The sequence below is a fragment of the Eptatretus burgeri genome, chromosome 2, assembly GCF_056783735.1.
Source record: "Eptatretus burgeri isolate ZD-2024b chromosome 2, Ebu_testis_v1, whole genome shotgun sequence".
NCBI lineage: Eukaryota > Metazoa > Chordata > Myxini > Myxiniformes > Myxinidae > Eptatretus > Eptatretus burgeri.
In genome coordinates this window covers 71,509,116-71,537,062 of record NC_140962.1, presented here as the reverse complement: position 1 = coordinate 71,537,062, position 27,947 = coordinate 71,509,116, and the positions used below count along the sequence as shown (strand labels likewise).

Here is a 27,947-nt window from a genome sequence, read left to right as displayed (position 1 = left end):
TCATGCGGGGCAGAGGCCTGACATTTTATAGTCCAATTGGGGATTAAATGCAGGACACACACACACACACACACACACACACACACACACACACACACACACACACACACACACACACACACACACACACACACACACACACACACACACACACACACACACACACACACACACACACACCATGGGTTCTCCCTTAGCTATCTCTTGTGAAGCGTTACAATCATAGATGGGTCACCACTCCAATGCAGATTCCTGTCATGCGCTAACTGCATATTCTCTTAACTTGTCTGTCTGCTGATGAGTTTATATGCGGCAGGTATTTGGCCGTCTACCTGAGCTGTATCTGTTTCTCAAAGTTTTCCTCGTTTTTGTTTCCCTTTGGATGAGACAGGTACAGAACATGGATCTCCTGATAGACACCTCTGACAGAATTCCTTCCACCACAGGTTAGTTGCTGCATTTTTTTTTTGTTATTCAATTTTTACTTTCTTTGTTCTTTCAACTTGAAGTCGAGTTGAACAATTAAATTTGCCACCTTGCTCTTTCAATCCCTCCCCATGAAGTCAAGGTGCTAATTCGTACCCATTGTTGGTGTGCTCAAATCAAGTGATGCCTTGGAGCAGTAGGACATCAGAGATATCTGTTCAGGTTATTCGGCCGTCACTTTTGTGGGTTCTTTATAAAATACTGCACATGTGCTTGTTTGTTCATTAAATAACAATGAACGGACTGTGTTCGTGACAGTATAAAAAGGTTTTATTCATTTATTTAATTTTTGCATGTCAGTGTGAAGAATGCATCGCATTGTTATCATGCATTAGGGACATGATCTGTAAATAAATAATGTTTTTTATAAACTGATCACTGCAATTAGCGAACAGGAATTGCTTTAAAAGTTGTTTTATGGACGGATTCGGCCGAAATTCGGTGGACAGTTTGGGTGTGTGACAATGATTGGATTTTGGTGAAGATCCGGAACTGGGCCCTAGATTTTTAAATGTGATTCTTAAACATTGAGAGACGGAGCCAAAAACAAATAGCATGATATCTCCAAAAGCTGCGGACCGTTTACAACAAAACTTGGTAGTGAGTTGGTGAGGTGACAAGAACAAGCCAATTCGATTTTGCTTAAGGTCTGGATGCAGATCCGGCATATCGGTAATACAAAATGTAAAATGTTCAGCCTGACGTAGGTGTGCGCTCCACTGAGTGCTGCTCTAGTTCATATATTTGATGGACCACTGATTGGGTGGTTCTTTGGATGGCCAATTATACCTGGGGTTTTATACATCCAACAACGGAACTTTCCCTCAAATCGCAGGTGTTATGTGATGTCATCACTTTGTGTGGCAGCCATGTTGAATGAGTCGGTATCTGCTTCATACATTAATTGTGTGCAGAGGACTCATCGCGTTTACCTGTTATCATTAAAATGGTCATTTATTTTGCTGTTTTTGTGTTTCAACTTGCAGCAAAGGTTCGTGTTTTTGTTTTTTTTCCGTCTGCCACCGATTATCGATCAGCAAGGTGAAGATGGATTCCGGTCATGGTTGGTTCGCTTATCTCGGGAAGACCTGAAACCCTTGAGTGAATATTGCACTAGAGTTTTTTTTTCCTATGCATTTCATCACAATTGGGACTGTTCCCGGATTTTTTTTTTGTGTGCGTGTGTGTGTACAGTGTACGTTAATATAGTGCCGGATTTTTTTTTCGTGTGTGTGTACTGTGTACATTAATATAGTGCCCCGAGTTGGCCTACTTTAATGTTGTTCTTCTAATCAAATTACCCATGTGGTTTGGATCTGATTTCTTACAAAATTGGCGACGAAGATGGCAGCAGCTTCTGTCCCCTTTCCTGTTCCGTTTCTGCCCTGTGTGGGGGAACCTGGTATTGCATTCTCTACATGGAAGAAAATGTTTGAGAACTAATTACTTGTTATTGATGCCACCGGTGAGGCCTGGACAAAAGCTTGCTGTTCTGTTACACTGTTAGACGATGGAGGAACAACAGCTTTTCTACGCTTTACCGGACACGGGTAGTACTTTTGATTCTGCTTTCGTTGCTTTAGAAAAGCATTTCACGCCAAAAGTCATTGTGGTTGCTGACTGTTTCAAATTCTGCCAGATAGCTCAGAGGCCTGATGAGACGTCATTCAATATGTTGCGGCCTTGCATGAACTTTCTGCCACTTGTGATCTTGGTGAAATGGAGGAGGAAATGCAAGGTGATCAACCGGTGGAACGTGTTTCTAATACCATGATTCATGAAAAACTGCCGTTGGAACCAAACCTTACTTTTATAAAATCGGTCAATATGGCCCGTCAAACTGAAGCGGCATTGCTGAATGCAAACCTACTATCTCATTCAGCATCAGTCCAAGTAATCAACACCAAACATGCAATTACTTCACCTTCAATCCGTACTGCAGACTTTTCATTCATGACAAACCACCGTACCTGGTACTGGTGTGGGTCTGCAAACCACCTTGTAAATACGCCTTCTTGCCCTGCTTTAAAGGTAAAATGTGATGCATTTGGAAAAGTGGGATGCTTCTCAAAAGTCTGCCGCCTCTGCCCAGAAAGACGTATGTGAAGTTGTCTTCCAGGAACTGACTGTGCTTTATTTGAATGATGCTATCTCGATAAAGGCCGAAATTCTCTGGTAAAGTACAAATCGAGTCACCTGCTGAGCTGGGCATGCCTACAATGTGGAGCTCATCATTGATATTGGCTCCTCAATTTCTATTGCCAGAACAGCTGTAGCAGAGACATTTTGCTAACTGCCCTTTGACTGAGTCTCGCATCAAACTAGTCACTTACTTGAAAGATGACATACCTATACTGAGATGCCTCCATGTCACCATTTTTCATGATGGTGTTACGGATCCAGCCATGTTCTACATAGTTAAGTCCGGTTCTCCACTGCTGGGAATGGAGTTGATCAAAGCGTTACAATGCCACATTGCAGGTGATTCTTGCATGTCCTGTCACCTGAGCGACAAAACCGTGAAAACCTTCTCTGCTCTGCTTCAGACAGTCAAACTGCCTGAGGGATCCTGGCATAAAGTGACAATATCCATTGTTGGACCGTTCGAACATGGCACTTGGGACTGCAACTATGCCAATCACCTTGGTTGATTATTACAGTAAGTGGCCTGAGGTGGCATTTGCTTTGTGTCACCGCAGTGGTCGTCACTGCTTTTCTCTTGGCAATTTTCAGTCGAGAAGGGAATCCTCACGGCTGGGTTGTTACTGACAATGGCTAGCAATTCATGTCCACTACCTTCTCTCAGTTCTTGGAAGAGAGAGCAAGAGAGATAGATACAGCAAACCCACTCCAGCATTTACTACCCTCAAGTTAACAGAGCTGTGGGAAGGTTTAACAGGATGTTGAAGGAGTACATACAGAATGCGGAACAAGAACGGAAACCTTGAAAACCTGCAGTAACTGAATTTCTCCAGGATCATCGGGCAACATCACAAGCCACGACCGGTGTATCGCCGTTTGAGTTGCTTCACAAAAGGAAGATGCGCACCAAGCTCAACTTTCCAGTCGGTGATTCCAAACTGCGCCTGAACGTGAGGGACCCTGTCATAAAAAGACAGCGAAGAAGCAAAGGGTACAACGAACAAAGAAGAGGAGTGAAGATTTAAACCAGGGGATCATGTGCGAATAAAGAAACCCGTGCATGTGAGTACAGGGACATCAAAATACATTGATCCTACGGTGATTCAGGAGAAAATTGGACCGAGCACATTTGTGCTTGGTGATTGGAAAATATGGAACTATCACACCTGACCCTCTATCCACAGTCTGCACTCATGCTGACCAAAATGGGAAATAAAAAGAATGAAACTGTTGCAAGTCCAGTGTGAGGAAAAAGGGTTAGAACACCACCTGTCTGGCTGAAAGACTTTGAGAGATAGAATGAAACATTGCCGGTTGTGGTACTTGGCATAAGGTGAGAACAACTGCTAAGTAAATATTCAATCTTGATGTGCTAGTATTTGTGAAGTTTTATAATTCTGTTTCTTACATTTAATATTGTTGAGTGATTTGTAGGAAATGTTCTCCAAAGTAATGATAATCAATTTCGTACATTGATACAGTTAAATGTTTGAAGGTATGAAGTAATGGGATCATTACTGTTTTTGCATTTTGCTCTACTGGTTGCTTTCCTTATCATTTCAAAGTTCAATTCTGCATTACCTAAAGGTCCTGTCACACCTTGACGTTTTAGCTAGCGTATGGAAAGGTATCAAAATGTATGCAAAACGCTGGCGTATGCTGAACTATTGATGTTTTTTCCCAGTTTTGGACGTATTCATAACGAGTTGGACGTATGCATAACGTATTGGTAACGTACACAGAACGTTTCAATCACATATAGATAACATACCAACGAATGCTGAGCGTGTTGTCGGCGTTCACAACCTATGCCCAACGATAGTGTAACTTATGCATAGCGCGGCAGCGTATCGCCGACGATCACGTGGCGTGGGCTATTCATAGGCTGCAGCTCGACGATTCAAATCATAACCGCACTCGACATCGAAGTGTGAAGCCGCTGTCACACCTTGACGTTTTAGCCAGCGTATGCCGACGTATGAAAAATTTGCAAAACCAAGCTGGCACACGTCGAATACGTTATGGGTAAGTTTTGTATACGTTAAGAGCACGCTGGCATACGTCGTCATACGCGGAGAAATTTTCAGCATGTTGAAAATTTCTCGAGGTACTCGGCGTATGACACACGTTCCGCATACGCTGGCCATAAGTTGTAGGCACGTTACGCGATCGTTGACACACATCGACACACGTTACTTGTAAGTTACTCATAAGTGGAAACACGTCGAGGTAATGGTTAGCGTCAGTGTTCCAGACTCCCTGTTTTTTTTTTTTTCCTTCGGTATGATGGTGATGTTGACACTTCGATTTCTAGTGCGGTTATGATTTAAATCGTTGAGCGGCAGCCTATTAATTATATTATATTATAACCGCACTAGAAATCTAAGTGTCAACATCACCGTTATACCGATGGAAAATAAAAAAATAAAACAGTGAGTCTGGAACACTGACGCTAACCATTACCTTGACTTGTTTCGACTTATGAGTAACTTACAAGTAACGTGTGTGGACGTGTGTCAACGATCGCGTAACGTGCCTATAACACGTTACTCATAGGTTAGAAATACGTTTCGGGTACGCTGAACATTACCTCGACGTGTTTCGACTTGTGAGTAACTTACAAGCAACGTGTGTCAACGATCTCGTAACGTGCCTACAACTTATGGCCAGCATTATGCGGAACGTGTGAGTCATTCGTGTGAGTCATTCGCTGGCATACGTCGAAAAATTTCAAGCATGGAAAATTTGTCTAACAGCTCGGCGTACTATGACGTATGCCAGCGTACTATGACGTATGCCAGCGTGCTCTTAACGTATACAAACTTGCCCATAACGTATTTGACGTGTGCCAGCGTTTTAGCCAAATTTTTCATATGTCAGGCATACGCTGGCTGAATCGTCAAGGTGTGACAGGGCCTTAAAGGTCTTCAATAAAAGAGGAAATGTGTCCTGTAATTACAATGACGATGTAAATTCTCATGTGATCTTGGACACGAGAGGGTGCTCTGGAAGGGAGCTGAAGAGGAAGAATATGGCAGTGAGTGAGTGAAGCCTGGTTCATGGTTATTGTGCTCCTGTGGTCTGGATCTGATTTCTTACAAGCACAATAGACTATTTGGCTTTTCACTCTGTGCTGAAGAACTGAAGATAGTCTTACCATTGGTAGTTGTTTTTTTTTGGGGGGGGGGGCGGTTTGGAAGCAAAGTTGAGGCTCGTGGAGGAGCGAGAACACGTAACAAATTGGATGCAACAGTACAAAGGGAACAGAAAAGAGAGAGAGAGGGGGGTGGGGAGTGCCAACAGCAGCACCAAGGGACACAATAGGTGGAAACAGACAAACAAGATGTGGGTAGGAATGAGGAGTAGAGGAAGATGCAGGGGGTGGGCAAGATCGATACAGAAGCAAACACCCAGGAAGGACAAAAGAGGAAATTTGGGGTGGGGAGATGGTTTAACAGGGGTAGAAAAGATTATGGCTTTGGATGGGGGATTATCTGAGATGGTGGTGAATAGTTGTCTTGAAAATAGAGATCACAGGATGCAAGGAGTAATTTTGGAGTGTGTCACACAGGAGAAGGATCAGGGGATGTTAATAGATATGGGAGGTAAGCAGGCAGCACATTACTAGGCAGCTATAGGAAAATTAAATCGAGTTTTAGGTTGTATATGTAGGGGGATCATTTATAAAATTAAAGGAGGTGGTGTTAACGTTGTACAGGAATTTAGTGAGGCCACATCCAGAATATTGTGTGCAGTTTTGGTCACCACAACTCAGGAAGGACAAACCAGAGAGAGGGTTCAGTGCAGGGCTACTAGATTGAATCCAGGCCAAGCTCGACTCAGCTATGAGAAGCGGCTGAAGGAGACAGGGTTTTATTCACCAGAAAGGAGGTGGTTACGAGGAGATATGATCGAGATGTTTAAGATAAAGCAAGGTATCCATAAAATAAGTGCAGATGAATTATTTAACAGAGTAGACAGTGATAGGACCAGGGGCCATAGCCTGAGAGTAAAGAAGAGGAGAGTTAAGAAGGTAGCAAGGCAGGGGACTTTTACTCAGAGAGTAGTTAATGTGTGGAATGGCCTCACTGGAAAGGTAGTGGCAGCAGAAAAAGGAGATACGTTTAAATTAGAATTAGATAGGTACCTGGAAGTTGTGGAGATGGAGGGGTATAGGGATGTTAACAGGACTTTTAGGTAGTTTGAGCATTGATGGGTGATTGTGTTCATGTGTATGGAGTGCTGTTTGTGGGGGGGGGGGGGGGTCTTGTCAAGTGGTGTTGTGTGATTTATGTTGTACGTTTTTAACCAAGTCCATTCCTCCTCCCCTGAGGGGAGGAAAATTAAAAAAAAATAAAAATTTTTTATTTAATTTTGTGGTATAGCCTGCGGGCATGCAGGGTGGGGCATGATGAGGGGAGGAGTGGTCGTGGTGGTCATCGTGTCTGCCAGGGGTATAAGGAGTGCGCGCCGCCTGAGGCGTTGTCGTAATGCCGTGGTCGCCCGGCTCGTGAGTGTGCGGAGTACGTAATAAAGGGGAGCCGCGGGAAAAGTACGCCCGCGCTCGCGCTTGTGCAACACAGCTCGGCTCGACTGTTCCCCTGCTCGTGTCTGCCTACTAAGCATCTTCTATCCGCGACACCACAGTTGGCTGACGAGGATCTTCGGATCGGCGTGTGCAGGGCGGCAGCGAATAACCCGTGCGGTTCCAGGCTACGGAGCCAAGGGTCTCACCAGCACGAGCATGGCAGAAGGTCTGTGCACGGCGCACGAACGCGTGCCCGCCTTCGTCGGAATCGACTTCGGCCACGTCGAGTGGGCAACGGCCGCGCTCAGTGTTCGTTTTATTAAGGCACGACGAATCGGGGGAATGATTTCTGCAAAACCATGGCTAAAGAACGAGGACACGCGGTTCGGCTCGAACGCGGCGTTGGACGTCGCGCAAGCTCTGAAGAATGTCCGGGGTCTCGATGGTCGGGGCGCAGCAGGTGGTCCGGAGGTCAGCGTGATGTGCCAGGCATGCACGGCCACGCGCACGGTCTGCGGCGCGGGTCGTGGGCGAGCGTTGCAATGCAATCACTCGGACGGCGGTCTGAGCACTCGAGGTCGTCTACGGTGTGTGGGCCGAGGGTCATCGCCCATCGTTACAGTCATAGATGGCGGTGTGCGAAGCGATCCTTCCGTCCCGGGTCAAGACCTACCGCCGGTATGGTGTTCAGTGCATGGCGTGCACGGTAACGCCCCGGGTCGAGTTTTGCAGCCTGAGCACGGAGATTCCAGCGACCCGGAGCGGGAGATGCTGCCCATGTTGAGCCTGGTTTCAGTTGGTCCTACGGTGACAGGACCGATGCCAGTGAATGTCGAAGTGATCGGGGCACTGATCGGGTGTCGAATTGAGTCCACTCGTGCTGCCCGCGCATCGCGCGCGTACACCGGCGAAGCGGTTGCGCCGCTTGCAGCGCCCGACGTCTCGGTGCTTTACCGGGGGCGAAGCACCCTACTCACGGTGTTTGTGGTGCGAGGGGAGGGGCCCGTCCTTTTGGGTCGGGACTGGCTGGCGCACCTCGGGCTGGATCTCCAGTTCGTACCTCCAGGTGTGCCGGTGCTCTCTTCGATGCTTTCGTCGAGTACCGAGGGCGAGGTTCTGGCGGCGGGAGCCGCGTCGATGCAACGGGAGCGGCCGTTCGTTGCTGCCTGCAACGGCGGTGTGCGGTTCGGGAGCAGCAGGAGCCGTGCCAGCTCTCGCGATGGGCTCTCGCGTGTCGGCTGCGTGCATGGTGCGAGGTGCGGTGTTATTCGAGCAGCTTCAACGGGTTGCGGTGAGCCCGTGGCGTTAAAGGAAGTCGTGAGTCACAACATCGAGGCAACAACCAAGAGGCGGACTCGCGATGTGGGTTGTGGGTTGCTGTTCATTGCATATTTGTTTTTCATTGCTCGAGTGATGCGGTTTAACATTGTTGAAATAAATGCCAGCAGTTCCCGTGTGAGAGTGGGTTTGGTGGAGATCAATCGATGGGATTTGTATTATGATCAATTTGATGTGGGGGCTTTGGGAGAGATGGGGGCGAATAAAGAGGGTTTATTGGCCTCCAGTTGCCCCAGGCCACGGGTAGTTGTTTTGTCAGGTGCTAGGATTTTATCAAAAGAACGCGCTGTACGGAAAAATGAATTTGCAATGGTTCAAATGTTATTCCTATTGATTTATGATGAGCCTATGGTTGGAGTATGCTTTGAATGGAGTTGCGACCGTCTAACGGCCGTGGGGGTCTCGGAGATCGACTCGGAGCCGGGACTCGTGCGCTGGTCGGCGTTACCCCCACCTCTGCTTTCAGCAAGGTCAGACGTGCCTGGCGCCTGGGGTGCGGTTCTCTGGGTTCGCTCAAGGCCGTTTTGGCCATGCGGTGGAATCTCAACTGATTGTGGTACGTGGGGTGTTGGGGAGTGTTTGTTGCTTCCAGCCAAGGGCGCTGTTCAGCGCCCCCACCAAGGTCGGTCGGGTCTGGCGGTGGCGCCGCGGGTTCCAGACAGCGGGGGTCCGGCCTCGGAAGGTTTATCTGTTTCAGGTCTGGCTGGGGAAGAGGTGCCGCCTTATGGGCCGGAGGCGTTTGATGGTGCCGGGGGAGGTTTGCCAAGGGCCATGTAAGCATGAGCCGCCTGGGGGCGTTTTTGCTGCTGTGCTTCTCCAGTAGCTCGCTTCACACGTTGTATGATGTGATGTGCTTTTATACTTCGCTGTTTTCTTTTTTGTACCTTGTCTACTGTTAGGCCGTAGTCCTTCGTGCTGTTTATGCTTATTATGATGGTGATCATTTAATAATCATACTTTTAGGAGGGAGGAGTGTGGTATAGCCTGCGGGCATGCAGGGCGGGGCATGATGAGGGGAGGAGTGGTCGTGGTGGTCATAGTGTCTGCCAGGGGTATAAGGAGTGCGCGCCGCCTGAGGCGTTGTAGTAATGCCGTGGTCGCCCGGCTCGTGAGTGTGCGGAGTACGTAATAAAGGGGAGCCGCGGGCAAAGTACGCCCGCGCTCGCGCTTGTGCAACACAGCTCGGCTCGACTGTTCCCCCGCTCGTGTCTGCCTACTAAGCATCTTCTATCCGCGACACCACAAATTTCACTAATTAAAAACTTTTTTTTGCATTTTCTTCCTTGGATCTTGTGTAGATGGGTTGGTGTGGTGTTCATGCAGACATGATGGGCTGAATGGCCTCCACCTGTGCGAGATTTCCTTGTGATGACTAGGAGGGAAGAATGAGATTGAAGAGAATGTGGAAGTTGGTTCCACGGGTGGGAAAAAAAGAGGAACGGATGAGTGAAGGTGAACAGTGATCCTGGATTTAGGTAGTTTCATCAGAAGCGAGTTGTTGGTGGACCGTGTGTGCCATGCAGAAACCTGAGGACAAAACACGGAAAGAGCAGAGGGGGAACGACCAGAAAGGTGGAAGAAGACTGAGAGACCATCGACCTGTCTGCGATGGCGAAGTGATAAGCTCATAGACTCAGTTTCATCGTCGGAGATTCCAATGATCTTGAAGCCCTTGGTTTCCACAGCGTCAAGCTGAGCAAGATGTGAGGCAGGGGAGTTAGCCCAGAAGGGAGAGCAGTACTTCATCAAGCTGCAGATGAAGGCCTTGTGTAGATGGATAGGAGTTCAGGTGTGCCAAGGAAGGACGTTTTACGATGGAGGATGCCCAGTCAAAGGACTTTGGAGGACAACTTGTGAAATGTGGTTTTCCAAAGAAAGTTCATTGGCTGATAGTGAGACCCAGGAGTTTGAATGATTGAACTTCTTCAAGAGGATTATTAAGAAAGTATATTAGGATGTTTGGCAAATGGCCTTTCGGAGAAACATAGTGATTGATAGCGAAAGTGGGAGATTTGTCAGTATTTAAAGACATATTTTGAAATGCTTAACCATCTTGTGATATTCTCAAGAATTAAAGAACCTTCCCCTCTCCCTCCAAGAGCTTTTCAAAGAATATCAAACCAAATTGCACACAAAATATATCGAAGTATTTGGAAGACGTGGAGCTAATTATCTGCTTACCTTCATTATTTTATGTTTTTTTTGGAGCATCAACATATTATAGAACTTTTAATGCCCCCCCCCACCCACCCAGCCCTCACCCTCTCTTCCCTTTTCCTTTACAGTATGGTCTATCGTCTATACATACTCCTATCTCGATATAAGATCCCTCCTTCCCTGCCCCCAACTTCTTCCTGCTTTTATGATTCAAGTTAAAATCACATTGACATTTCTAGTTTGAGATCAGATGTGGTTGTGCCGATTAAACCACACGGATTTCTTATGGTGAACCTGGGTTTGTAAATGTGGTTAAAGCAGTTTAAAAATATGACTAGAAACCATCTCAAAATGCAAAGCCCATCCACGTCCACTTTGTATTCAAACTAAACTTGATGAAAACGACAGTTAATATTAAAAAATACATGATATTAATTACTGTTCTCCATATTCTCATAATAAAGGTTTGTTGAAGATTTGATGACAAAAGCTCAGTTGGTTAAAAAAAAAAAAAACTTACAGCCTGGACAGACACACACAGAAGCTATTGCAAAACCACGTCTCCCGCTGTGTGGGGGTTATGGGATAAATTAAATGGTCGCTAGTCTTGTGCTGTTTACTAATTTTTTTTTTTTTTAATCTTAAATAGAGAATCGATAGGTTAATAAATTTCAATGCAAATGTATAAACGTTTTACGACATTCCTTATCCCTCTCCCTTGTATCCCCAGATTCTTTTACCGATTTCTCGGAGTTTTCCTCACGCACAACCCCTGTACAAACCTTCGCGAGCTCTTCTTCGGCTTTTAACAATGAAGACTTTGGTGCTTGGAATAGTTTTGAGCACGTGGACCCTGATCTCGTCCCAACTCCAGCCCCAACCATGCTGTCTGGTTCACAATCGCAGGTAAATTGTGCACTTTGGTTGTGACGTTTCAATGGCTGCTGGAATTCTCGTACTCCAACCTGTAACATTTGGCCCCATTTTTAATACGTCTTTGTTAGTGTTTTCCCTTTAAGCAGAAGTCAAGAAAGGTTTGGTAATGCACGCACGCACGCACGCACGCACGCGTTCGATTGGAGGATGAAGCTCAATCGGTTGTGTAGATTGTGATACTCGTTTGGTAAAATGTATTAAATAATGTTTGGTTACCATAATGTGACAGTTTTAAACATTGATTGTAAAAATATCTTTTGAGGTTTAAACTATTACTCTTCTAATCACTGTAGTTTTATATTTAACTGGGATGTTTTGGTTCAAAGGGCCTACCTTTTTCTGGTTTGGGCTGAATGCTGATGCACTTCCTCTTTTTCATACATCTGGTAAGTTAACTTCTTTTTTTTTTCAATACATGATCAAAGCTCTTGGAAGTGTGAGAAGGCAGAGGGTAAAGGGGCAACAAACTGACAGTGGGGCCATAGTTTGACACAGGTAAAGGCCCAGTCACACCTTGACATTTTAGCCAACGTATGCCGATTTTTGAATTTTTTTTCTAAAACGCTGGCACACGTTGAATACGTTATGGGTAAGTTTTGATAACATTGAGAGCACGCTGAAAAACACTGCCATACATCGTTGTACGCTGGTTTTAAACGTTGTACTTTTCGGTTGTCCTCAAATTTTTGCATGCTTGAAATTTCACGACATATGCCGGCGTATGACTCGCACGTTCCGCTACGCTGGCCACAAGTTGTATGCACGGTCTGCGATCATTGACAGACGTCAACACATGCTACTTGTAAGTTAATCATAAGTTGAGACACGCCGAGGTAATGTTTAGCGTACCCGAAACTTATTTCTAACCTATGATTAACGTGTTGTTGGCACGTTGCGCGATCGTTGCCACACGTCGACAGACGTTACTTTTAAGTTACTCATAGGCTGAAAGACGTCGGTATAATGGATCGTCCTTGCGTCAGCGTCCACGGCCACGGCCAGGACACTTATTTGCAGCATTCTTCAAACTTTTCTTCGGCATGACGAGGATGTTCACACTTCGATGTCTAGCTTGGCTATGATTCCAATTGTCCATCGGCAGCGTCTATTTAAAATAGTCGAGTTTGAGCGTTTTAACACGTTCAGAAGAAACGCTTCAAATTTCCAAACCCCAGCGTCAAAAAACAAAGGCGAGTGACAACAATTTAAATCGTTCATTGTAAACAATGAAAATAGTTGAGTGGTACCGTTTAAAAGTCGTTGAGTGTAAAAAAAAAATCCAATTGTTGAGCGCAAGCGTCTACTTTCAATAGTGGAGTTTGAGCGATTTAGCACGTTCAATAGAAACGATTAAAATTTCCGAGCGCCAGCATCAAAAAACAAAGGCTGGTGACAGCAATTTAAATCGTTCATTGTAAACAATGAAAATAGCTGAGTGGTACCGTTTAAAAGTCGTTGAGTGTAAAAAAAAATCCAATTGTTGAGCGCAAGCATCTACTTTCAATAGTGGAGATGCAGCCATTTAAATCATTGAGTGGCAGCCTATGAATAGCAAACCCCACGTCACCGGCAAAGATAAACTGCCGCACGATATGGATAAGTTAGGCTATCGTTGGGCATAGTTTGTGAATGCCGGCTACACGATAATTATTCGTTGGTATACCGTATCTATAAGTTATCGAAGCGCTCTATGCACATTATTAGTTCATTGTGCATTTGTCCAATCCGTTATGAATAGACCTAAATCGTAAAAACAAGCCATAGCTCATTGTTGAAAAAGCCCCATAAAAAATTAGCCGCGAAGAACTTTGAACAATGGTGCAAAGATGTCTCCTACCCGTGGACATGTGGACGCAAGGAGGATCCATCATAACCCACACCCTCCCCCTCACACTCACCTACTACTGCCAACATGAACAAACTACTACTAATACTAATACTGATACTGTTACTGCTGACATGGACATCAACTCAAAAAGGACTCAAACACTGTTGGGTTCCCCTTTTATGAACACCATTTTTATATACCAATTCCCAAAATCGCTGGGAACACGTCTTTATATGGCAGTTGTAAGTTAGAAACACGTTCATTTATTTTTTTTGTCGACCGGAAGACGTCGTTGGAATACGTCTACATACGTCGATGTGTGTTGGGACTACGTAAAGAATTGGTTAAAAGCACGTCAAACATAAGTTAGAAATAAGTTTCGCATAAAAAAGACATTACCGCGACGTGTTTCGACTTATGAGTAGCTTATAAGTAGCCTTTGTGGACGTGTGTAAGCGTCCACATATTGTGTGTACAACTTATCCCCATCGCATGCGGAACGTGTGTCATACGCCGAGTACGTCGTAAAATTTTGAACATGTTTAAAATTTCTTGACGTACTCTACTTACTACGACGTATGATAGCGTACTTTAGCGTTCTACTCACGTATACCAAACTTACTCATACCGTATTTGACGTGGCCCAACGTTTTAGACACATTTTTCTTAGGTCGGCATACGCTGGCAAGATCGCCAAGGTGTGACCGCGATGTTGACACTTCCATTTCTACGGCAGTTATGATTTGAATCGTTGTGTGTCAGCCTTTTAATAGGCTACGTCACGACATCGTCGGCGATGCGTGCAACGCGCTATGCCTAAGTTAGACTATCGTTGGGCATAGGTTGTGTAGGCCGACAACAGGTTCAGCATTCGTTGGTATAAGTTATCTATAACACAACGAAACGTTCTGTGTCCGTTACTAATGCGTTATACATTAGACCAAGTCGCTATGAATACGTCCGAATTAAAAAAAACAAAAAAACATCAAAAGTTCAACGTAAGCCAGCGTTTTACATAAATTTTAATACGTTGCCATCGCTGGCTAAAACGTCAAGGTGTGACTGGGCCTTAAGGGAGTGAATGAACAGGAAAAGAGGAAGAGGATGACGACGACCTGCAAGTCAGAGGTTTGGGTTAGGTAGTGTTAATAGGGATAATATCAATTACAGGTAGGGACGGGGATAACTTGAGATGGCAATGCACCACCTGCTTGAAGCCCTTGAGGGAAGGTTGGAATGGAACAGTCTAAGGAAGGGACTTCCATTAACAGGAAAATAAAGACATAATGGTTGGCATGTCCACTCTGAGTTTGGTAGGTTGGCGGTTCAATTCTGACCCTGGCAGAGTCAAATCAAAGACTGAAAATGGTACGTGTTGCTTCCTCACTTAATGCTCAGCAATTGCAGGATAAAACACAGATAAACCCAACAGGTGGGTTGACAAGGAAGGGAAGAAATGAGAGGGAAAGGGAGGGGATTTGAATTCCGCTTGAAACTTCCCCACTTTTTGTGGAGATCAGGCACTGCCATTGCATGGTGGTGCAGGCACCCAGTGTCTTCTGGGAAGTTACATTGCCCAAGGTCACCGACCTTTTTTTGTCTGAAGTCAAGGTGTGTTTTTTTTAATTTAAAAAAAAAAAATTTTTTTTCAACGAGTCTTAGAAATTGGGGCTTGGGGGCATTGAGTGGAGGTGGTCTTGATTGACTGCTTAACCAAAACAACCATTTTCCTGTAAAATACATTTGTCGCATCGTTTGTAAACATTTAATTGAGTGTCACATTCTCTTCCAAGGATAAATTTTGAAATTGAATCGGCTTTGTATTGAACTTTTGTTCTCCAAGGGGAGCAAAAATTTGGCTTTAGAAGTCGTCATCAAAAAGTGTGCAAAATAAATTGTTTGAAGACACCAGGTTGTTTTTGAGATGCTTTTACCAACTTGTGGAGTCGATGCCACATTGCCTCAAGGCTTCCATTAGATTTTGAAATACGTATACTCATAAAGTGACCAGATGGTGCAGATCTTGTTTCCACTTGGTGACTGCAATGTCATGAAAAATATCAGCGAAAGAAAACTGCGTCCTTTACCTCATTTTCCTGCTAATTGATTGAATAAGACATGAAACTTCAGTTGCCAGGTCTATAAGCATCATAACCAAAAATAAGTTAATCAATTCGACTTCTTCGGCTTTCGATTCCAGGACATTCTCGGGCCATAGTCAACATTCATTCTCCATATATGCCTGGTGTTAGCTTAATGGTTAGGGTGGTGGGCTTGGGATCCTAGGATCCTGAGTTCAAACCCCCCTCGGTAGTTGAATTAATACCAGGTGGGGTTGACTCTGCCTGTCATCCTTCCGAGATCGGCAAAACGAGTGCCAGCTTGCTGGTATATTGTGTCGGAGTGGCGACCCGTCCAGGATTGTGCTCAATAGTCAAGGAGACTGCTTTGGTAGCACCAACGCTCTGCACTGAGTATGGTCCCGATGGATGGTTGGATTCTCCATTTGATTATAATGGAGGTCAAAGTGTTGTGACTTTTTTTTTTTTTTTTCATCTGCTCTACCATCACAAGCTGGCATCACCATAGTAGCATTCTGGGACCAATCATGTTCTTTGTTTACAGCAATTATATCATTGTCACTGCAAAAAATCCATTTTATCACTTTACAGATGACTTCACCCTGTGCAGGACTTGACTGTTCCTCACCCTTCCATTAGGCAGGCTGCATTGGCAGGAGCATCTGATTACCTACGTGGAACACGTTTTGATGCAAAATAAAGTCCCACACTTGCCTTGTCCTTCCATAAGGACCAAGCAAACTCCCATTTTTACCTCTGCCACCAAAGGTGGGCGGAGGTTATGTTTTCACCCCTGCCTGTCTGTCTGTGAGCAGGATATCTCAAAAAGTTGTGGCCTGATTCTGACGAAAGTGGGACAGGTTTGGAGTGTGACAAAGACTAATTTATTCGATTTTGGTGAAGATATGGAGCCACATACGAGAAGCTTTTACTTTTTGAAGTGATTCGTCGCCATTCAGAGATTGGGCCAAAAACGACAGACAGTACAGCATATTTCAAGAAGTTGTGGATGAGTGATGACAAAACTTGGTGGATGAGTTGGTTAGGTGACGAGAACAAGCCGATTTAGATTTTGGTTCAGGTCCGGATCCAGATCAGGCCCATCAGTGGGATACAAAATGTAAACTGTTCAGTGTGGTGGAGGTATGCACTGTACCAAGTGCTGTTCTAGTTTTATTTCTGTGGTTAGTCTCAGAAAGGTATGGTCTCTGGAGCTACCGAGTCTCACCATAAGCCCCCCCATCATGGGTAGATCATATCTCAAAGCTGGTTGTCACCTCAGAATTCTTCAGAGGACCAAGACCTTCCTTTTGCCATCTTCAACTTGTAATGGCATAATGATTAGAGCGTCTGCTCTGAATCTAGGAGGTCTGCGGTTTGACTCCGACATTGGCCGAGTCGTAGCAAAGTTGTTTTGAAAAAAAAAAGTGCTGCTTCCTTGCTTTTGATGTGCAGCAATTTAAATGATAGAGCACAGACAATACCCATAGGTTGGCATCCATGGAGAGGAGTCTTCGTTAATTTCCCTACAAAGTGTGGAAAGAAAAGTGACGTCATAAAGATGGTGTCCCTGGTACTCAGAGTGCTCTGGGAAGTGATGCCATTTCCCCCCAAGCTCATTGACTGTTTATCTGAAGTTGCCAGGTTTTGTCTTTTTTTTTTAAATGCACACAGCTTCTCCATGAGCCTTAGACCCCGTTCCTGTAAACAAACAAAAAAGGGCCATCATCCAAAGTGCTTTGGAATATGGTTCATGTTGTTCAGAAAAGTTTTTGGCCCATATTTTTCGCACTTTGCTCCTGCTTCTCTTGTTCTACTTCAGACTGTGGAATACAAGGCCTCCGTATCAAAACTGGACTCCTCAAGATAAGTTACCGCAGGCAGATTTGTGGTCTTTCTGGCATTTATCAACTATTTATGATCTTGCTCCCCTGCCTTCTCGAGTCACCCCTCCAGGGCAAACCTGTTCCACCAGCTAACCTTTACCTCGTTATCTTCTCCAAATCTAAGCTTGACGTTCATTCGTCCCCTCCTGTTGCATGTGGAACCACCTTCCTGAGTCTGTCTCATGCTCTTCCTCCAAGCCTGCTACCCCCACCCCACCGTTTCATATCTCTGATTCCTACCATTTGAGCACGCAACAGTTTTACTACACTTACTGAGACCTGGGCCCTCTTTCACTTGCAAGTCCTCTCTTCATTTGGTAGTGCAGAAACTCACAATATATATTTTTTATAAAACAACCCCCTGTACAACCTTAGTGAGCCCCATGAGCTCTTCTTTGGCTTCTAACACTGGAGAGTTTGGTGCTGGGAATAGTTTTGAGCGAGCAAACCCTGGTCTCGTCCCAACCCGCCATGCTGCCTAATTCACAATCGCAGGTAAATTGTGCACTTTAGTTGTAACGTTTCAATGGCTGCTGGAGTTCTCGTACTCCAACCTGTAACATTTGGCCCCATTTTCAATACGCCTTTGTGAAAGTGTTTCCCTTTAAGCAGAAGTGAAGAAAACTTTGGTAACACACACACATACACACACACACACACACACACACACACACACACACACACACACACACACACACACACACACACACACACACACACACACACACACACACACACACACACACACACACACACACACACACACACACGTGTTTGATTCCAGGATAAAGTTCAATCGGCTGTGTGGATTGTGATACTCATTTGGTAAAATGTATTAAATAATGTTTGGTTACTATTGCTGCTTTGCAATGTGGGGGAAAAAATACGAGATGTGTTCAAAAAGTATCCAACCTTAATTTTTCGTGCGTAAACAAATGAAGCTCGGGAGGCGTGATTTGGTGCACGTATGTAGGCGATCCTAATTCGTATGCGTGAATATTTTCCCGCCTGCAGAAGTTGTCATTCGCCGACAGACCGCCGATGAGTGAGGAAGTGTTAGTAAGCACCGTCGGATTTTCGTTTTTGACAAAATTGCAGAAAAACTTGAACAACGCGACTGCATCAAATTTTGTGTAAAGCTTGGCGATTCCCAAGTGGAAATGATCCGCAAGATTCAACAGGCCTTCGGGAACGAAGCAATGGGCACCACACAGATAAAAGAGTGGTACAACCGCTTCAAAGATGGTCGCACATCAGTGGAAAGTGAAGCACGTTCTGGTAAGCCCTCAACATCCCGAAATGAGATCGTCATTGACCAAGTGAGGACCCTGCGGATGCAGGATCATCGAATCACGATCAGAGAACTTGCAGACGAGGTGGGCGTCAGCATTGGATCCGTTCTTTCCATTGTGACTGAGGATTTGGGCTTAAGGAGAATCTCAGCGAAGTTCGTGCCAAAGCTGCTAACGATTGAGCAGAAGCAACTCCGTTTGGAGATCGCACAGGACATGCTCGAGACTGTGAACAGCGATCCCAACTTCTTCAACACAGTGATCACTGGTCATGAGACCTGGGTTTATGGGTACGACCCAGAAACCAAGTTCCAGTCATCACAATGGAAGCATCCAACATCCCCGAGGCCAAAAAAAAAGCAAGGAAGCTCGGCAGCAATGTCAGTCATGCTGACCGTCTTCTTTGACTCAGTGGCGTGGTTCATCACGAGTACGCATCACACAGCACAACCATCACCAAAGAGTACTACCAAGAGGTACTGCGTCGCCTTCGTGACGCTGTGCGATGCAAACGGCCGGACCTGTGGACAGCGGTCAATTGGCAGCTTCATCATGATAACGCACCCGCCCATTCTTCACATTTGATACAGAGTTTCCTGGCCAAACACAACACACCTGTGCTTCGTCAGGCTCCCTACTCTCCCGACATGGCTCCGTGTGACTTATGGCTTCTCCCCAAGCTGAAAATGCCCCTGAAAGGGACCAGATTTCAGTCCAGAGAAGACATCATGCGGAATGCAATGGACCAGCTGCGTGCCATCCCAAAAGACGCGTTCCAGCGCTGCTTCCGATAGTGGCAGAACCGTTAGGAGAAGTGTGTGGCAGCCTAAGGGGACTACTTTGAAGGAGATTAGTGTAAGTTTGTTGTATCTGGATACGAGTATTTTTTATGAACAAAGGTCGGATACTTTTTGAACACACCTCGTATTCACATCCAGGTTAAGAGGGCTCCTATCAAATTTGTGGGCTGTCTCAATACTTTTGGTCATTGGGTGTATCTGTCCCAGCATAAAAGTACACAGGTGTACGTTAAAGAGCCCTCAGGGAGCCATCTGTACGAGTCCAGAAAGCCAATGCAAATCCTTAGCTATCAGTACAAGCAGGATGACACAGTTGGTTTAAGTCCAAATTTAATTCAGTCATTCAAAGTAAGCAACAAAATCTTTCACAATGAAATATATTGCCATAGTACGAACATTTGATCAAAATCCCCAAAAATAAAATTGTAGGTGAGGGATTAAATGTAAATTGGGAATGATGGCATTTACGTTTCATCGCTTCTGCCCCAACAAAACCCTTTTTCCTTGTTCTTAGCCGCTGCAACCGAAACCCGCACAAAACGTGCCGGGAACTTGGTCCGAATCCAATATTAACATCAGCCTGGACTCCCTGTCCCTGGGAATCCAGGCTTCGGCTCCAGCACCCTCGATGAATTCCCTAATCCATGGTAAGCACAACATTCTCTCTCTCATGCTCTTTCCTCCAAGCCTTCTGCCCCCCCCCACCATCAACCCTTTTATTGTTCTTACTGAGGTTCCTGGATAGAACGCCTTACTGTCTGGTCAATAATTAATCTTTATATTAATCACCATCTATCCCCACCTTCCCTGTACAAGGTACGGATGTGATGACCCTGCATCCGGTCCTGGTGCCACAGGCCTTCCTGCCCTCACCACTGATTACTTCACCTACTGGAAATTTTCCTACGATTCACGGCATGGCTCCGAGCATGTTCGGAATGCCAACACAAGGAGTGCCCATCAGGTTCGGTGCACAATTCCCCGTTACACAGACTGCAAAGCAAGATCTGTTTTCAACGTTTGCCAATTTTGGCAAGTGAAATGGTGGATAAAGAAGAAGATTTATCTTCAAGGGGGAATAATTCTATTTCTTTCTTTCTTTCTTTTTGTGCATTTTCCATTTAAAATTCCTCCAAACGGTTTTGTTGATTATTCAGAGGGAACATTATGAATCAGAGATTTTTGTTGGAGAGTATGGACCTTTCGAGGAATGACTGGTACGTAGCAAAAATCATCAGGGAGCATCGATGGAATTTGTGAAAGAATATCTATCTCAGGCAGGTGGACCAGAAGCACCTCCATTTCTAGACCCATCCGTCTATTTATATTGAAAGAAGGTTTGAGTTTTCGAAATACTGCACCCATCGCTCCGTGCTAAATGTTTTACATCTTCATGTAGTCACTCCAAGAGGGAACCAAGCCTGCAGGAGCTCATGTGGTCTGGTTCGAAGGAACGATGGAACTCATGACCACGATTGGTGAGCGATATTTTGTGGCCGTATGGCTACAGTACGAGATTAGTCTTATGTTTATTCATGAAGGAATATGTAAAGTGCAGGTTGATCTGTGATGAAAACATGATTGCTTGCATTGTCATGTGAAGGATTAACTTATTGCAAATCAACAAAAAGGTGGGAAGAGCACCTTGTCTGTAAACTTCTACATTCCAGTTATATATGTTTTGTCTCCATGTGTCGTGCCATCTGACCGGGAGAACAAGTTTGAGACAATTTATTTGTTTAGTGTTAATGTGTGCGTGGCATCTTTAATGCAGTCCACATTACCTGCTGGATTAACCAAGCACAGGTGATGGCCACACAAGTGAAATGCTCCAAGGGACGGTTTGCTTATGCCAGAACACAACCGTGAGATGCAGCTGGGATCGTACAGCGCAACGCTCACACCCCTTACCAGTGCCGTGCAGTCCAAATGGCTGAAATAGAAAGCCCAACCAGTGTTCAAGTCGTAAGTTTTACATGCTTACCTGCACTTTTAAAGCTGGAATAAAAGGATGTTACAAGCTTGCTGTGTCCCTCATGCAGGATATTTTATTTTATCTTCCATGATAGCACAGGTGCTGTGTGTGCAAATCCTCTTTTGCAAGATTTGTTCTGATTGCACATGGATGCTGTTTAAAAAAAAAAAAAGCATTCAACAACTGTGGACGTCACTTCCTGGAGTTCGCAAGAGGGTAAGCTCGACGAGAACACAAGTGTTTTTTGTATGTTGTTTTGCATATTTTGTTATCGTGATTTGTGTCAGGGGCTGTGGAACTGTGTTTATAAAGCTGTATTTGTGTTTATCACAGTTTTAGTGGGTACTTGTTTTAGTTTATTGAAAGAAGCAGGGGGTCATGGCTAACACAGGGCTTGCCCTCGTGTTAAGTCAGTTTAGGTCATGGGAGTATGGGGATGAAAAAGCTTAAAAGAGACCGAAGGAGAAAGGAAGGAGTTCATAAAATGTGATAGTTGCTCAATGTGGGCCACATCAACAATAGAAGCAGAGGGTTCTTACTGTTGCAGGAAGTGTGAGGAAATAGCCCACTTGAAAATAGTTATTATGAGATTGAAGGAATGGACATAATTTGCAGCAAGTAGCAATGTGAGAAATTTCTAGATTATAGTTGGTTGAGGTTGCTGAGGATATTGGAAGTGGTGACGGGGCAGGCGGTGGTGACGGGGCAGCGGGGGGCAGGCGCTGGTGACGGGGCAAGCGGGGGGTAGGCGCTGGTGACGGGGCAAGCGGGGGGCAGGCGCTGGTGACGGGGCAAGCGGGGGGCAGGCGCTGGTGACGGGGCAAGCGGGGGGCAGGCGCTGGTGACGGGGCAGGCGCTGATGACGGGGCAAGCGAGGGGCAGGCGCTGGTGATGGGACAAGCGGGGGCAGGCGCTGGTGACGGGGCAAGTGGGGGGGGCAGGCGCTGGTGACTGGGCAGGTGCTGGTGACGGGGCAAGCGGGGGCAGGTGCTGGTGATGGGGCAAGTGCTGGTGATGGGGCAAGCGGGGGCAAGTGCTGGTGACGGGGCAAGCGGGGGGGCAGGTGCTGATGACAGGGCAAGCATGGGCTGGCGCTGGTGACGGGGCAAGCGGGGGCTGGCGCTGGTGACGGGGCAAGCGGGGGCTGGTGCTGGTGACGGGGCAAGCGGGGGCTGGCGCTGGTGATGGGGCTGGCGCTGGTGATGGGGCAAGCGGGGGCTGGCGCTGGTGATGGGATAAGCGGGGGCTGGCGCTGGTGAATGTGCAGCAATAGAAATTGGTAGAAATGAGGAATGGGAGACCGTTTTTGTGGGTGATGAAATGATTAAATATGTTGATGTTTCATTCTGCAGGAAGGATCATAGATATAGAATTCTGTGCAGTTTTGAAGGAGCAGGAGTGAGGGACATTGAAGGAAGGGTAAACGATATTGTCAGGTCATGGCAGGAAGAAGTTGGTTGTGGTACACCTCAATGCGAATGATGTCAGGAAAGTTTACTCAGAGGTTTTGAAAAATAGATACAGGATATTGGGTAAGCGGCTGAAAGGAAAGGGTTGTGAGGTAATGTTTTCTCGGATTCTTACAAGATTAGGAAACGACCAAGATTAGGAAACAATACAGAAAATGAGCAGAGCAATAGATGTCAACCAATGGCTGGTAGAATGGTGAAGGGAGGAAGGTTTGACATTGAAGAAGCAGTGGGAATCATTTAGGGGACAAAGAGAGTGTTTCTGGAATGATGGCCGAATGTTAAATAGAAAGGGGCAGCAAGGTTTGCAGTGGGAATTTAGGAAGGAATTCAGGCTTTTTTAGGTCAGTGGAGGGTGGAGAAGGTATTAAGGAAGGAACAGGTGATGGAATTGTGATGAGTAAGGCCAGGTCAGAAAATAGAATTTCAGGAAGGTGAAAGTTAAACATATTCTATTACAATGCCAGAAGTTTAAATAATATGATGGAAGAGCTTGAAGCCAAAGTAGAAAGCGAGGAGTATGATAGCGTTGCAGTGAGTGAGACATGGTTGAAGGAGGAGAGTAACTGGAGGACAGGATAAGAAAGCTACAAGGTATATTGGTGTGATAGGAAGGAAAGAATAGGAGGAGGAGTAGCAGCAATGTGGGTAAAGGACAGCATTGTATCAAGAGAAAGGGGTGACATTAAGGAAGGAATAAATGTTGAGTCTGTATGTGTGGAGATTAGAGATTGTAAAAACAGTAAGATACTGCTGGGATGTTTTTATAAGGCTCTGGGTGTGAAGGAAGAGGAGAAAGGAGGAGTACATGAAGAATTCAAAAGGGCATGTGGTAAGGGAAGAGTATTGATTATATGGGGGATTTTAACTTGCCAGGGATAGATTGGGTCCAGAAACAGGGAAAGGGCAGAACAGATGAGGATTTTCGAGTGAGAGTCCAGGATTGCTTTTTAACCCAGTTTATGGATAAGCCCACAAGGGGGAGTGCAGTATTAGACCTCCTTTAAAGTAACGATCCCAATATGGTGGAGGAGGTGGAGGTTGGGGAGAATTTCGGAGCAAGTGACCAAAACATTGTGTGTGCAAAGATTCCGTTCAGGGTTAGAATTCAGGATAGTAGAGCAAGGTTATTAGATTTCAGGAAAGCAAACCTTGAGGGTATGAGGAGAGAATTTGGTGATGGAGATTGGGAGACTAACAACAGGACATTCAGCATCAGAGAAACGGGAAACATGTAAGAAGCAAATGTAGAGAGGGCAGAGTAAGTACATTCCAATGAGGTGTGAAACTAGAAGCAGAAAGAAGTAGGGTGGTTGAAAAGTGAGATAAGGAATGCTATTAAGGAGAGGCAGAAGAGATTTATTAGGTTTAATATAACAGGACTATATCTATATCACTATATCACGAAATCTATATCACTGTCAGAGTAAACAGAGGCAAGTTAAGAAAATAACTTGGCAAGCCAAAAGAGAATATGAGAAGGACATGGCTAAGAATATTAAACATAATAGCTAGGCTTTCTTTAAGTATATCAGGGGAAAAGAACAGGTTCGGACAAGTGTGGGCCCATTGAGGAATAGCACTGGGAGAGTGGTTTTTGATGAAAGTGAGATGGCAGGCTTATTGAACAGGTATTTTTCTTCAACTTTTACACAAAAACAGTCAGGAGAATTGCCAATAGCTGAGAGTATCTATTGAGGAGGTGAGGAAGGGCTTTTACAGAATATCCAGGTTGAAGAGGAGGAAGTAAAGGAACAGCTCAGAAATCTAAGAGAAGATAAGGCTCCGGCTCCAGATAACATGTACCCGAGAGTATTGATGGAGGTGGCTGAGCAGGTAAGTGAGATGTTAACGGATATTTTTAAGAGTTGCCTGGGGCCAGGACAGGTACCAGAGTATTGGAGAGTCGCAAATGTAACACCACTTTTTAAGAAACGATCCAGAGAAGAATTGGGAAACTATAGACCTGTTAGTTTGAGCCTGGTGTTGGCGCAGTGGTTCGGGCAGCGGCTTGGGATCCAAAAGGTCCTGAGTTCAAGCCCCTTTGGGCCACTGAATTAATACACCAGGGGGTTGACTCATCCTGCCATCCTTCCGAGGTTGGCAAAATGAGTACCAGTGTATTGGGCCGGTGTATACCCCGGTTAAAATAGGTGTACCATATCTCTGTGTCGTAAGAGGCGACCAGGGTTGCGTCAGGAAGGGGATCCGGCGTATAACATGTGCCAAATCACTATGCGGATCATACGGATGATCCGCTGTGGCGACCCCTAAAAAGGGAGCAGCCGAAAGAAGAAGAAGAAGAAGAAGACCTGTTAGTTGACTTCAGTTGTGGGGAAGGTGTTGGAGACATTAATTAAGGACCAGATGAGGAACCATTTAAACAAATACAAACTAATTAAAGGTAGTCAGCATGGGTTTACCAAAGGTAGTTCCTGTTTAGCAAATCTTTTGGAGTTCTATGAAGCAGTGTCTGATTGGGTGGATGAGGGAAAGGCAGTGGACATAGTATATCTCGACTTTAAGAAAACATTTGATAAGGTATCACATCAGAGGTTGGTGGCCAAAGTGAGGGTTTGTGGAGTGGCTGGTCAGGTAGCTAATTGGATTGTTAACTGGCTTTGTGATAGGATGTAAAGAGTGGCTGTGAGTGGGAGGATGTCTTGCTGGGAGGATGTATGTAGTGGGGTACCTCAGGGATCACTACTCGGACCATTACTATTCATTTACATCAACGATTTGGATAGTGTGGTGAAGAGTAAGCTTTCCAAATTTGCAGATATAAAGCTTGGAGGTAAGGTGGATAACAGAGGGGGGTGGTGATCAGATTCAGGAAAGTGTTGATGCTTGTATGGATTGGGCAAAAGATTGGCAGATGGAGTTTAACCTGAGCAAGTGTAAGGTGTTAGGGATGGGAAAGAACAATGAAAATAATGATTACAGGATGCTTGGGGTAATTTTGAAGAGTGTCACTCAGGAGAAGGATCAGGGGGTGGGAATAGATACAGGACACAAGCAGGCAGCACAGTGCCAGGCAGCTTTAGGTAAAGCAAATAGGGTTTTAGGTTTTATTTGGAGGGGGATTATTTATAAATCAAGAGATGGGGTGAACATTGTACAGGAATTTAGTGAGGGCCACATCCAGAATATTGTGTGCAGTTTTGGTCACAACTCAGGAAGGACATAGATGCCATCGAGAGGGTTCAGTGCAGGGCTACGAGATTGATTCCGGGCTGAACTAGACTCAGCTATGAGAAGCGGCTGAAGGAGACAAGGCTTTGTACACAAGAAAGGAGGCGGTTACGAGGTGGTATGATAGAGATGTTTAAGATAATGAAAGATATAGATAAAATAAGTGCAGATGCATTATTCATCAAAGTAGATAGTAACAGAACCAGGGGCCATAGCCTGAGAGAAAAGAAGAGGAGCGTTAAGACGGTAACAAGACAGGGGACTTTTACTCAGAGTAGTTCCTGCATAGAATAGCCTCCCTGGAAAGGTAGTGGCAGCAGAAAAAGTAGATAAGTTAAAATTAGAATTAGATAGGTACCTGGAAGTTATGGGGATGATGTTGACAGAACTTTTTGGTAGTTTGAGCATTGATGGGCGATTGTGTGCACGTGTACGAAGTGCTGTTTGTGAGAGTCGCATCAAGTGGCGTTGTGTGATTGTTTTTTTATTTATTTATTAATTTTTTTTAACCAAGCCCATGCCCCCTCCCCTGAGAAGAAAAAAATACATAAACTGAAAATAAATAAATAACCCCCACAAAAAACACAATTAAAAACATAATAAATTTTGCATTTCCTTCTTTGGACCTTGTGTTGATAAATCAGTGTGGTGTTGATGTTGTGTTGGCATGATGGGCTGAATGGCCTCCACCTGTGAACAACTTTTGAGAAATTGATTTTAATTTTGCCAAGCATTTTAGAATTGCCAAGGTTGAACCTTACATCACAAAGCTTTAACTTGTGCCAAGGTTGAAGCTTTTTCTGGTAACTGAACCAGACGGCTCCATCCCTGCATCGTTCTTGCACAAGATTCAAACTGCACCGTGGATTGGCCCGATGATTGTGCTTGCCTGAGTTCAATGATCCTCAATTTGTTTCCTTCCTGGAATCGAATACAAATTAAACTGATGCTGGTGCTGTATGCATCGGACAATGCATCTCTGCACAGTCCTTTGGGTGGTGAAATAAAGCCAGCTGTGTCCTCTCCATTCTGCTTTTGGATACTAAACATTCCATTCTCTGGCGTAGGTCATTGTGTACTCGTACCCAAGCCAGGTTTCCATTAAATAGAATGTGGAAGTTGATAAGAAGTAACTTGTTGGGTTGGGGCATAGTGTGAGCTGACTTCATTTGATCTGGACTTCGATAGACAGAAATAATTTTTATTCTTTGAGGCCTACCTGGCCTCAATATTTGATGTACGTTTTCAGTTTTGTTGGCATGTTAGTAACCAATACTTGTGATCGTGTTCTGCATTTTATGCTGAAAATGTTATCCTCATGTACCAGGCATCCCAGAGGGTGGAACAACAAATCGAAATTTCTGATGACACTGACTTCACCGGATGGCGATTTCCCACCTTTTCATAAACAAAAATCCATCCATCCATCCATCGGGACCAGACTGTACAGAGCGTTGGTGCTGACGAAGCAGTCTCCTTGGCTATTGGACACAATCCTGGACGGGTCGCCACTCCGACACAGGATACCAGCAGGCTGGCACTCACTTTACCGACCTTGGAAGGATGACGGGCAGAGTCAACCCCACCTGGTAATTCAATAGCCAAGGGGATTTTAACTCAGGATCCTAGGATCCCAAGCCCCCCCCCCCCAACACTTTAGCCATTAAGCAAACACGAGACAGACCAAGTCATAAACAAAAATCCAGGTCGATGTTAAACCACCCTTGTACCCAAGTAGTGACCAGGTTAGAGATGTGGATACAGCAGACTTGATGGCCTTTTGATCATAAATTAAAAGCTTGACAACAAGCTATTTGAAATGCATGTGGCATAAGAA

The 27,947-nt window shown here is 45.2% G+C and overlaps 1 protein-coding gene across 1 annotated transcript in view; it reads left to right on the top strand.

Moving 5' to 3' along the window:
- LOC147032283 (clathrin interactor 1-like) overlaps positions 1-21,498 on the top strand; it is a 66,792-nt gene extending 45,294 nt beyond the window's left edge. Inside the window, exons 9-12 of the mRNA XM_085869739.1 lie at positions 383-446; positions 11,382-11,557; positions 19,989-20,121; positions 20,291-21,498. Of these exons, the coding sequence (XP_085725865.1) occupies positions 383-446; positions 11,382-11,557; positions 19,989-20,121; positions 20,291-20,514 (597 nt within the window). The 3' untranslated portion in view covers positions 20,515-21,498. The remainder of the gene's footprint in view (positions 1-382; positions 447-11,381; positions 11,558-19,988; positions 20,122-20,290) is intronic.
- The last annotated feature ends 6,449 nt before the right edge of the window (positions 21,499-27,947 follow it).